The sequence below is a fragment of the Trachemys scripta genome, chromosome 2, assembly GCF_013100865.1.
Source record: "Trachemys scripta elegans isolate TJP31775 chromosome 2, CAS_Tse_1.0, whole genome shotgun sequence".
Classification (NCBI taxonomy): domain Eukaryota; kingdom Metazoa; phylum Chordata; order Testudines; family Emydidae; genus Trachemys; species Trachemys scripta.
This window is the reverse complement of record NC_048299.1, coordinates 24,142,156-24,155,478: the sequence shown is the minus strand read 5'-3', so window position 1 is coordinate 24,155,478 and position 13,323 is coordinate 24,142,156. Positions and strand designations below refer to the sequence as shown.

The window sequence follows — 13,323 nt, the reverse complement described above, 5'->3', positions numbered from 1 at the left end:
ATAAAAGTAAGGGGCAAAACCCCTCCAAGTTATCTTTTCCTATCCATCTCTCATTCTTTCATGGAAGAAGGCAAAAGAAACCCACCCATTTGACTTTGGGGTGAGATCCTGACCTGAAGTTTGGTCAGCCCTGTTGCTGGAAGCATATGGTAAGAACTTCACCTTGAACCAAGTCTTGTTTGTTAAGTTTAGGAAGCATTTTATCTTTATTTCTCTTGTAACCATTTCTAACTTTAATGCCTTATACTTGTACTCACTTAAAACATATCTCCTTGAAGTTAAATAAACTTGTTTTATTCATTAAACAAAACTAATCCAGTGTTGGGTTTAAACTGAATTGTGTGTGGGTAACTCCATTTAGGGTAGCAAACTGTTGTTTATTGATCCCTTTAGATGGACAATGGACCTAATATACCTGGACTGTCCAGAAGAGGGCTGGACAGTGCAGAATACATGTTTTTTGGGGGGGAAATTTGGGACTGGGCATGTGTTGGGGTCACCTGCAAGTGGAACCCAAGGCTGCTGGAAGACTGAGAGTAGCTGGTGTTTGCTGGCAAGCTGCTAGGGCCAGGGTTGCTGGACCAGGGCTATGGCTATACACAGACACTCAAAGAGTGTAACCTACATACTGTTTGTGAGAAGCCCAGGTTGGGAGCTACAGCAGCAAAGCACTGTGAGGCACCCCAAGCTCCAGGGCAAGGGTGACATAACCCCTCACTGGTCTGGATTGCACCCCGGAATGTCATATAAAGAAGTATTTCTACACTTCTGGTAAATTTAAGAACAGATTAGCCTTGGACAGGCATGAAAAGTGAATGAATGTGAGCAGTCCTGAGGTAGGAACTCCAGGAGCAGCCAAGACTGAGAAGGCTTGAACTGAACACTTATCTTATTAATTTTGGGGTATATAAAGTCAGGAAGAGGGTGAATTTTTTGCTTCCCAGTGTGAGGATGATCCTCCAGAGGCACAGACATGATATGGGGGGGCTTATGTGCCAGGCCCGTACTGTTATACTCCCTTCAGCAGGGAAAAGAGTGTGCAGCTCAACATCCATACATCACACTGATCCTCAGATGCATTTTGGACCCCTTATGACCACTGTAGCCTGGCTTGAATAAGAGAATCCTTCACACTGCTCTACGACAGGGTAAAGAGAACAACCATATAGTCCATGTACACACACGCACCAGGGCAGGACAATGACACAGGAGATTTAAGCCATCTTTGCATACTGCTTCTTGACTTGCACTCTGTGTATTTTGGCTGCACCCAGGGATCTGTCCCTAAGGCTTCAACCCCACATCTGTCCACTCTCGGCTCCCCCTATCATCATGAGGCAGGACCCAGTCCAGTACTTTACTGCCAATCGTCCATTAAGTCATACAATAGGGGTAGCAAACCATGCAGATTGCAGACATATTAATTTCGAACCATGGGAGGGGCAGGGGATGAAGGGTAAAATTAATATTTTCCTACTACAAAAAGAGAATTGGTATGCAAATAAGCAGAGCACTGTGCTCCAGAAATCTTTTGTGCTGTGCTGCCACAACAGCCAGCTTCTGAACATTTGGTGTGCTCACTAGCTTGCCAATTTCTAGAATTTCCTTTCAACTCACAGCCAATTTGTATCCCTTCTGACAAGGGGTTAGATTTGGGGGGGGAGGAGGAAGAGGGCAGGGTAAGAAGTTCTTTGGCTGTCTTTCTTGCAAGCTAAAATTGTGGAAAGCTTTTACCATATTTAGCCTCAGAATAACCTTTATCATATTTCATATGATAGTTGAATTAATTTCTGCATTTTAAAACAAAATTTTAAAGTGTCCAATATAACAAAAGTTGCTTGATGGTTGTTTTTCAAATAGCTGTTACTATTTTTCTTTCGAGCCCAAACTCATGTCCATTTTAAAACTGCCACAGACTATTGGATTAACCATATGTACACATTATTCTGAAACACATATAAATGTATATGTTGCTTATGTTACTATACAAACTTCAGTGAATGCCTTGTTATGCCAAGTAACTTTTACAGCTAAACGTGTCCAGCATTAGGAATAGCTTAAGTTAAAAAATAAAAGGAAAAACAAACAAAAAGCCTCCTTTACAAATGTGTTTTATAGCTCTAGTGGCTGCACTCTGAGTATAAACAGATATGGACAAAAATGAATAAATAATCAAGTTTAAAAATATAAATGGTGTGTTAGGTAAATACAAACTAGCAAACGCTGTATTTTCTAGCACTTCTATAATTAAATTTGGTTTATATGACATATTAAAATCACCTTTAATTAGCAAAATTGCATCCCACATTTTAGCCTAGATAAAATGTTTATTTTGGCTTATAAACTTCTAAAACGTAAGAACAGCCATTCTAGGTCAGACCAATGATCCATCTAGCCCAGTATCCTGTCTTCTGACAGTGGCCAGTGCCAGGTGCTCTGGAGAGAATGACCATAACAGGCAATCGAGTGATCCATTACCTGTCATCCACTCCCAGCTTCTGGTACTCAGAGGCTTGGAACAGCCAGTGCATAGGATTGCATACCTGACCATCTTGGCTAATAGCCATCGATGGACCTAATCTCCATGAACTTATCTAGTTTGTTTTTGAACTCTGTTATAGTTTGGGCCTTCACAACATCCCTTACCAACGAGTTCCACGGGTTGTGTGTTGTGAGTAAGTACTTTCTTTTGTTTGTTTTAAATCTGCTATCTATTCATTTCATTGGGTGACCCCTGATTCTTGTATTATGTGAAAGAGTAAATAACAGATGCTTATTTACTTTCTCCATACCAGTCACCATTTTATAGACCTCTATCATATCCCCTCTTAGTCATCTCTTTTCCCAGCTGAAAAGTCCCAGTCTTTTTTAATCTCTCATCATATGGAAGCTGTTCCATACCCTTATTCATTTTGTTGTCCTTCTCTGTACCTTTTCCAATTCTAATATAACTGTTTTTGAGATGAAGTGACCAGAACTGCACGCAGTATTCAAGGGATGGGCAAACCATGGATTTATATAGAAGTATTATGATATTGTCTGTCTTTTTATCTATCCCAGTGGTTCTCAACCTGTGATTCATGGACCTCCCTAGGGGGTTCATGGACTATGTCTAAGAGGTCTGTGGAAGACTTAGACTGAAAACTGACTGAACAGAATTCAACTATATATACAGACACTAGATTTCCAAAGGGGTCCACACCTCCAATTGAAAATTTTTAGGGGTCCACAAATGAAAAAAGGTTGAAAACCACTGATCTATCTCTTTCCTAACAGTTTCTAACATTCTGTTTGCTTTTTCAGCTCTTGCAGCACATTCAGTGGATGTTTTTAGAGAACTATCCACAATGACTCCTAGATCTCTTTCTTGAGTGGTAACAGCTAATTTAAACCCCATCATTTTGTATATATAGTTAGGATTATGTTTTCCAATGTGCATTACTTTGCATTTATCAACACTGAATTTCATCTGCTATTTTGTTGCCCAGTCACCCAGTTCTGTGAGTCTGTAACTCTTTGTAGTCTGCTTTGGACTTAACTATCTTAAATAATTTTGTACATCTGCAAATTTTGCTACCTCACTGTTTACCCTGTTTTCCAGATCATTTATGAATAAGTTAAACAACACTGATCCCAGTATAGATCTCTGGGCCACACAACTGTTTATCTCCCTCCATTCTGAAAACTGACTATTTTTTCCTACCCTTTGTTTTCTGTCTTTTAACCAGTTACTGATCCATGAAAGGACCTTCCACGTTATCCCATGATTGCTTTACTTTTAAAAACTAAAGGCTTCTAAAGGAGAACTGATATAATTCCAACATACAATACAAATGGGCCACTTGTTTGTTTAAAATGTTTACTGTATTCCAATATTCACATACTTTAAAGATAAAATATATCTCTTTATTAAATTGAAGTACAATATGGACATTTTCCCTGTAACATTTACATAGTTTTCTCATTTTGATGTACATTTATATGTCTTTCAAATTTCCATATCCCATGCACTTTGAATATAACTTCACGTACATATACATCAATCACAGACACAATAGTTCTGATGTTTGGAAAGAAGTGGAGAGGACTTCATCTTGTAGCCAGCCTGTCAACTACTCCCCTTAGTTTGTAGAATGGGAAAAATTGTCCAGTGGCTATAGAACCAGCAGCAGACTACTCTTGTCATGTAATCTTTCTGTGCCTCAGTTCCCCATCTGTAAACTGGGAATAATACTACTTTCCTGCCTCACAGGGGTGTTGTCAGAATAAATACCTCAAAAGTTATAAGGTGCTCATACTATAGTAAGGGAGGGGAGGGGAGGGCTAGATGAATACCATACAGAAGGTATTCACGTATAAATAGACAGGTCATTGCTGCGTAATGCAAGGCCTGATCCCATCAACTACCACAACTAAGTCTTCTCAATATTCCCAACCCCTTGCTGTTGTATGGAGAAAAGGTCTGGAACCAGAAATCAAACTTCTGTTTTAATTAGAATATCATCTCTTGGTCATTACCAGGTAAATTACCTTTCATGGGTAAAAAAGGCTTTTGGTGTGATCAAAAGGAACATCATGTGTAATATTTTGAGTCTTACACCATTAAAGTCCATGTGAAATTTCCACAAGAACAAGGTCCAAACGCATTCAAAAATCAAATACAGAATGAATACAACAGGAAAACTAACCTCATAGATAAAATACACTTTAGCTTCTACGTAGATTCCCATACGCACTACCGCACGTACTGCAGCATTCATACCTGGGAAGAGAAAGTGAATTCATTTATTACAAAATTATGCAAGGTCATCTCAATTTTCTAATATTAACTTGAAATACCTTTGTCAAAAACAAAATCCAACAACAACAACAACAACGAAGGAATTAATTGGAAGCTATAATTTGTTTCTAAACAGAAAAAAAAAAGCTTTTACTATAACAGAAATGTACATACTGACAATGCAGCCAGCTCTAGAAGTTGAAGGGGGCAGAGTTATTTGTTTTAGCACCATCATTATATGGACATTAAACAGGGGAACTTGATGAAATTGTCAAAATATTATCAGAATAAACAGTAATTAGAAAGTGATGACTGCTAATTGACAGAAGGCTGGTGATTTGGCACCTTGCAAGAGGGGAAAGTAAGCTGTGCCAGCATTTTTTCCTGGTCCAGCTTACTTTCTTCCAAACCAGCTCAGCTGCACAGATGGTGTGCTGTGGAAGAGCAGAGCCACATGAGAGAGACGGGCGGAGGGGGAGGAGGGTAGCAAGCCAGTGCCAGCTGCTCTCCCCTTGAGTACACATCTGTGATGTGGATAGCATAGGTAAGGGAGTGCCTTATGGTATCTTATTACCCTGTGCGGGCATGTCCTGCAGCTCACAATGGAGCCCTTAGTATTCTTTTCATAGAAGCTTGACAAACTGAAAAACACTTGGCTGAATGATGTCATACTTGTTTGTATCAGTATTAATACTTCAATGTATTAAGCAGCAAATATGTTCCACAGAACCATTTTATAGCAAACGCAACGGGTGTCAATCCAAAGAGTCAAAAATTATGTGGTGTCTATTGTAATGGCTCTCTCCATCTACCATGGGGAATATTACTAATGATAAAAGACATGGAGAATTACCAACAGACTCCAGGCACAAGAAACAAATACAGAGCTACACGAGAGGGGCAAGGAAGCTAAGAGACTTCTCTAACAGCTGTTCAGCACTCTCGTTGGACTTCTAGATAGGCCACAGCATAAAATATAGTATAGTATCTACAGTCCCCCAGATCAAAAGGATTCATTAGTTACTGGAAATAGCGAAGAAATAGATCAGCTCTGCTGATGACATAGGTGCAAAATAATCCCTGATTTGAAACACATAAGGTGATTAAACCACACAAGAGAGTTGAACTGAATCTCCATACCCACAAACAAAGTCATGCATACGGCCTGTCCTCAGGGAGCCTAGATACTATCACTTCCGGGGAAGTATTTAAAGTCCCACTGAACTAACCTCTTTGTGAATGCTGAAATGGATTAGTGTGAAGGTCTCAGTGACCCTGAGGTTACCTCAAGTGCCTATTACTTAGGAACACAAGACAAATAAAGTCATTGTTATTAAACGGAAGTCTTTCATTGTGCAAGAACTGAACATTAAGGCTATGTCTACACAAGAGACCTGTACCAATGCAGCTGTGCTGCTAGAAGATCTCTGGTGTAGCCACTCTATGTTGATGGGAGAGTGCTCCCTGGTTGATATTAAACCGCCCCCAGCGAACGGCAGTAGCTATGTCGGTGGGAGAAGCTATACTACTATTTTTAGCATGCCAGTTTGATGAAAGCCAGTGCAAGTATGACTACATGGGCTGGGAATCGCACCCCTAGCTCCAAGTGTAGACATATCCAGTGAGGAAAACAAGTCAGTCAGCTAGGGAGAGCAAGGTGGTAGCAAATATCCATTCAAAGAGGCAATTCTCCTTCCAGAAACCACACACACTTTGAGTCAGGTTTTTTTAAGCCAATGCAGCTACATCAATTTCCACTGGCTGAAGATCTGGCCTTTCAAGTATCGACTAAGGCCAGGGAGGGTGCAGTAATCGCTGTAGAGTGTGGCACAGGGCACTCTTCATCTCCAAAATCTGTCCATGTTTTCCATGGCATTTGTGGTCTCTGCCAACCCAAGAGCAAGAAGAGATGCAAGTGTTGCTTAGCATACTAATATTTTTATGCAGAATACTGTTTCTCTAAACCAAGTCTCTATAGATACTGATGGTTAATTGCATCCCTATAGTGATGAGCAGGGTAAAGGTCATGCTTTTTTTTAGAACTATCGGCTGCTTTTGGTACCATTGATTTGTCTATAGGGTCTTACGGACATGTTCAGAATGGTCATTCATTGAGTTTTCTCCTTCCCCACTTTCATCCTTCTGGAAAGCTCTCACCTGCTGCATCCTTCAGGATTCCACCTTATCACCTTTCCTGTTCAACATGTATGAGGTGACTGCAAGATGTTTCGCGGATATAATAAATACTGACCAACACAAAGTTCTGTGTCTGTCTTCCACTGACTAACAGTCTCATTAGCCCAAATGTGCGATTGACTGGAAGGAAAATGGACAGGCTGAGATTCAGAATGGATGTGACTTGCACCAGCTAAAACAGAAGAGATTCTTGTGGGCATGAAGAAGCATTTAATGGACTGGGCAAAGGCATTAGCTGCATCATCTACTGATGATGCATGTCTGCATTTTGTCAATGTTTTCTAAATTAAGATCCTAATGGATTCATCACTGATCCTGGTTTTTCAGGTTACAGCTGCAACACATTTATTTTAATCATCTGTGGCTTGTGAGGAGTCTGATCACTCCCTTCTAATGCAGAATTCTTCCTTGCCAGTAACACCTTTGCACCTCCAGACCACACTATGGTAATAACCCATACTTAGACCTAACCTCTAAGACCACCTTGAAGCTTCAGCTAGAGCAAAATATAACTGTCTTCTGCTCAACCAGAGCAGACCTGTGAACACAACACTCACGTTCAGGTCTTTGTACTGTTTCTCTGTCCCACTCCTGGGATCAATTCAAGGTGATGGTGATAATCTTTAAAACCCTGAAATGTCAAGGACACATTAACTGCATCACATCATTTAAGGCCAGGGAGAGAAGCACTTTCTTATCAGCTATCTAGGGCTGAACCTGCCAGTGACTTCGATTGTCAACTCTTTGGAGGAGGGACCGTCTTTTTGTTCTGACTTTGTACAACACCTAGCTCAATAGTGGCATGATCCATGACTAGGGCCTCTAGTCATTATGGGAATACAAATAATAATGGTAAGGTGACTTCTCATCTTCTTTCCAGCAGAGGGCAACAAAAATGATTAGGGGGCTGGACCACATGACTTATGAGGAGAGGCTGAGGGAACTGGGATTGTTTAGTCTGCAGAAGAGAAGAATGAGGGGGGGATTTGATAGCTGCTTTCGACTACCTGAAAGGGGGTTCCAAAGAGGATGGATCTAGACTGTTCTCAGTGGTACCAGATGACAGAACAATGGTCTCAAGTTGCAGTGGGGGAGGTTTAGGTTGGATATTAGGAAAAAAACTTTTTCACTAGGAGGGTGGTGAAGCACTGGAATGGGTTATCTAGGGAGGTGGTGGAATCTCCTTCCTCAGAGGTTTTTAAGGTCAGGCTTGACAAAGCCCTGGCTGGGATGATTTAGTTGGGAATTGGTCCTGCTTTGAGCAGGGGGTTGGACTAGATGACCTCCTGAGGTCCCTTCCAATCCTGATATTCTATGATTCTATGATTCCCTCATTGTTGGTGATCGAACAGAATCCAAGTGTGGTCATTGTTAGGATATGTTATTAGAAACTTGTTTAACCTTTGTCTGAATTGTTGTTTTTTTTCCCCAACTTTCTGACTTGGTGCCAGTGTATATGTTAACATTTCAGGAGATGGCAGCAGTGATTCATTATTAGTACCCATTGCTGGCTGCTTGATGCAAATAAGCACCTAATAGCTTTGGTGAAAGGCAACTTATAAATCAATAAAAAATAAATTAAGCACCAAATACTGATTTCTCTGACCCTTTAGATTTGGCAGCTATAGCCATCTCATACCCAATGATTTGCTAAGAGGCTCCTAAATCCCATTGAATCAGGTATCCTCATATTACATAGGATTTTTTTTTCCCTTGGACTATTAACCTTTATAACTGTTTCTTCATTAACAGTGTGAGGGAAAGGAAAATGTTTTTGAACACAATATTTTGCTCATCTTTTTAATAAGTAGAGGGTCTCTACTGATGCAGTACATTTTAGTTACTGTATGGTTTCTTACATGTGTGTTTTAGCCCTATTTGCTATGTAAGACACTTACTTTTTTTTTTCAGTTCAAACATATTTTTTCTTGTCTGTTTATATGATTTTACATATATTCATTTTGAGCGGTTTCACTAATGTTTAGGAACTCAACTCCACCAAAAAAATCAAAGTTACAATAGAAGTACCATTTCAGAAGACAGGTAACAAATTCACTAAAAAAGTTACATGACTAAAAGGCTCAGAAAATATCATTTGCTTTAGTACTAAACTTTTCCTAATGTTAAATTATTAATTTCCTGCTCAGTTTAAGCAGCATTATTCTGCTGGTTCCATACTTATTAATTTTAAACCAACTTCTCTTTTCTGTTTCCATTTTAAGAACTTACTGGTGCTTTCAGTTTATTGAAAATTTTACTTTTGAAACAGGATTCCTATGCAAAGCTAAAAATGTACATGAAAATCCAGGGTTGTTTCCACACATTTACATTTTCCATGTCTGTTTGATAAAGATGGGAAGGTTTCTAGTCCAGGAATATCAGCTTTGGTTAATATAAACAATAAGGCATTCACACAACCTGGTTTTCCAGTCACCAGTGAGAATTTCAGAACTTTTACCAAGCACTTAGATTGATCATTATTTGTAAAGTAATAGTTCCAGTTCAGTGCCTCAGAAAATTTACAATGCAATTGTCCCACATAGTACTCTATGCATACAGTTTTCTTGAATAGATGTGTATCCATCTAATCACTTAAATTACTTCTACACAACATTTTAGGAAGATGACCCCAAACTCATGTGTGTTTTCCTATTGATACAATTACTGTACGTAAGTCTCAAAGTATGAAAGCCATGTCGGAGGAAGTGGCTCAAAAGGCTGATATGTGAGTAACACTTAGGCTAGAGATTCCCAACATGGCGGTTGTAACCAGGTTTCAAGAGGCTACAATTACTCACTCCCTTCTGTCTAAAGCTACGCCTACATTATGAGGTAGGGCTGTGATTCTCCTATTCTTGTACACCATACTCACGCTAGCTCACATTGAATAGAGTGTAGCCATAGTAGCATGGGTAGCAGCAGTGGAGGCATGGTTGAGCCATGCCAAGTACATACCCATAAGCTTCAGGCAAGTTGTATGTGGCACATCTAAACCATGCCTCTGCTACTGCTACTCATGCTACAGCAGTTACGCTGCTATTTATACTCCCAATAGCTCGATGACAGGTCACGTGAGTCACATCTTTAGCTCATACTGTATATGTAGCCTAAATAGGAGGTGGACGGATCCCAAAACTTGTGTCTATTGCAACATGGGTTGTCAGTTTGAAAAAGAAGAGAACCCTAGCCTCAGGTCATTCTGTATACCCTCACGGAAAGTTTATAACTTGGCTATTTAATATACATGTGTTACCACAGCTTGACATTGTGTGACTATTTTGCACTCCATCGCTCACAATTTTTAAATCAAGACTGAATGTTTTTTCTAACAGATCTGCTCTAGAAATTATTTTGGACAAGTTCTGCGGCCCGTGTTATACAGGACAGACTAGATGATCACAATGGTCCCTTCAGGCCTTGGAACCTGTTTGCCTCTATGCACAGACAGCAATATTTTCAGACTTGGGTGCTTAAAGGCACGCACCTAGCCAATTTTCAGAAGTGCTGAGTACTCAGAACCAATCTGTTGCAGTTCAGTACTGAATAATCTAGTAATGTCACAACAAACCTAAATTTGGCTTTAAATACCTACAATTGGGTACTTACATCTGAATATTTTGACCAGAGTGCATTCAAATATATAAAAGGTATCTACAGAGGCGAGCCTGAGGTCTCTTCTAAAGCACAACTTGACTAATAAAACACTGGTAAACAATGTTTTATTTCATTATCTTTGGCATCTTACAACCAGCATTTCCATTAGAGTGGCTATGAAATGTAATTATATTACTACTGGAAAATGGATGTACTCAGTAGTCATGAGACTTGGTCCTCATTACTCAGTACAGCATTGATACACACAGAGGATTTGAACAGTGGTTTAGAGACTAAACTGTGGCAAAAATAGCCATTTAAAATATGGCAACATAATCTAAAATCCTTCTGAATTACCATTTTCTTTTTCATCAGACCTTTGATAGGTGCTAAAATGTATTTGGCACTTTTTGGCCCAATTGAAGATTGAATAATCTGGCTGGAGGGCATTAGATGATGGCTGAAACAAATGCATCAAAGAGAAGCTAGTATCCTATATCTGGATATTGTCTGTTCAATTATGTTTGCAAAACAAGAACAATTCTCACACCAAGGTTACACAGAATATTACAAAAACAACAAGGAGTACTTGTGGCACATTAGAGACGGTCACTATAAAAACTAATTTCCCCCTACTGTTACTCATGCCTTCTTGTCAACTGTTTGAAATGAGCCACCCTGATTACCACTACAAAAGTGATTTTTCATCCTGTTGATAATAGCCCACTTTAACTGAATTGTCTCGTTAGCACTTGGTAAGGCAACTCCCAACTTTTCATGTACCGTTATATATATCTTCCTACTGTATTTTCCACTCCATGCATCTGATGAAGTGAGTTTTAGCCCACGAAAGCTTATGCCCAAATAAATGTGTTAGTCTCTAAGGTGCCACAAGTACTCCTCATTGTTTTTGCTGATATAGACTAACACGGCTACCACTCTAGAATATTACAGAAGTTCTAACTTGCCAAAAGCTAAAAATACAGAATTAAGAGATATTCATCCTTTGAGTCTACACACTGTTCCATTGTGCCCACATACCACATGAGCTATTACAGCACAGCAGCATGAAGTAGGTTAAAACATCATCTCATACTTAACTCTGGCAGACCCTTTATCACTGAACAATTTAAAAGAAAGAGAAACTTAAAATATGCAAAAAAATCTGTACTGTGTCCCCGACTCAAGAAAGAACTTCAGCACTTGCTTAAATTTAAATAAGTGCCATTGATTTCAGTGGGTCTTAAGTGGCTTAAGTGCTGCCCTGAATCATAATGCTTACGTGAATCCAGTCCTTAGTTTTTAATACAACGTAATACACTACAGCTGAGGACATGTCTATACTACCACTTATGTCAGCAAAACATATATCGCTCAGGGGTGTGAATGTTCCTCCACCAGCATAAGTGGTAGTGTGTACAGTGCTATGTCAGTGCGAGAGCTTCTTCTGCGTATATAGTTACTGCCACTCATTGGGGGTGGTTTAATTATGCCAACAAGAGAGCAGCTACATGAGAGATCTTACAGTGGCACAGCTGTGCTGCTGTAAGCTCTCTTGTGTAGACATACCCTGAGAAATTAATACACACACTGAGGAGGAAGAATAGACATTAAGCTAAGCAGACAGAAAAACCTGAATAAAGGACAAGGAACAGACTGCAATTGAAAATGCAAATGAAGAATGAAAAAAATACATCAAAATGAGGAAATAAGGGGAAAAAAGGTTGGTCAAGAGAGAGATGATAATCAGAAAACAAACAGAAAAACTTATGAGAAAGCCAAAAAACAGTGTAAAGAATAACCACCATGACACTAGCTTTATTTGTGTTTATTTTTGCTTTACACTTTATTTTCAATTATACAACAAATTACATTAATAATCACATAGTATAGTAATATAACTTTGTAACATTTCTGAATACCTGCCAAACTGCAGAAGGGAAATATTTAGAAAGATCATTTCCTAAACACAAAAGCACTGCTATAACACAGAATTATTACCAAATTATTTATACATCAATAGATTCCAAGGACCTTTGCAATCTTCAAGTCCGACCTTCTACATAACACAGGCCATAGAACTTCCTCAAAATAATTCCTAGAGCAGATCTTTTAGAAAAACATCCAATCCTGATTTAAAAAATCATCAGTGATGAAGAATCCACAATGGCCCTTGATAAATTGTTCCAGTGGTTAATTACTCTCACTGTTAAAAATATACACATTATTTCCAGTCTGAATTTGTCCAGCTTCAACTTCCAGCCACTGAAGGTTGTTATACTTTTCTCTGCTAGACTGAAGAGCCAATTCTTAAATATTTGTTCCCTATTCAGGTACTTATAGATTGAAATAAAGTCACCCCATAACTGTCTCTTTCTTAAACTAAATAGACTGAGCTCGAGTCTTTCACTATAAAGCAGTTTTTTTAATCCTTTAATCATTCTCATGGCTCTTCCCTGAACCCTCTCCAACAAGATACTTCTATTGTATAAATGCATATGCTAGCATGTCTTCTCTACTGCATAAGTTTAGAGAACTAATTATATATATATACACATAATTAGTTCTCTAAACATATGCAGTTCTCTAAAAATATATATACTTATACATACACACAGAATAGCATCCTGGGCATTTTAGGCTTGTTTCCATTCAAAATGCCTTCTCTGCCTCTTCCCCCCCCCCAAAAAAATTAGTACCAATCACTTAGGAATTAATTTGTGACACAAGTCACTTTTTTAATTTTAGAAATA

The 13,323-nt window shown here is 39.0% G+C and overlaps 1 protein-coding gene across 4 annotated transcripts in view; it reads right to left on the bottom strand.

Moving 5' to 3' along the window:
* PFKP (phosphofructokinase, platelet) overlaps window positions 1–13,323 on the bottom strand; it is a 65,373-nt gene that overhangs the window by 47,208 nt on the left and 4,842 nt on the right. For all 4 annotated transcript variants that reach the window (XM_034760061.1, XM_034760062.1, XM_034760064.1 and 1 more), the window contains exon 2: window positions 4,689–4,762. In XM_034760061.1, the coding sequence (XP_034615952.1) occupies window positions 4,689–4,762 (74 nt within the window). The remainder of the gene's footprint in view (window positions 1–4,688; window positions 4,763–13,323) is intronic.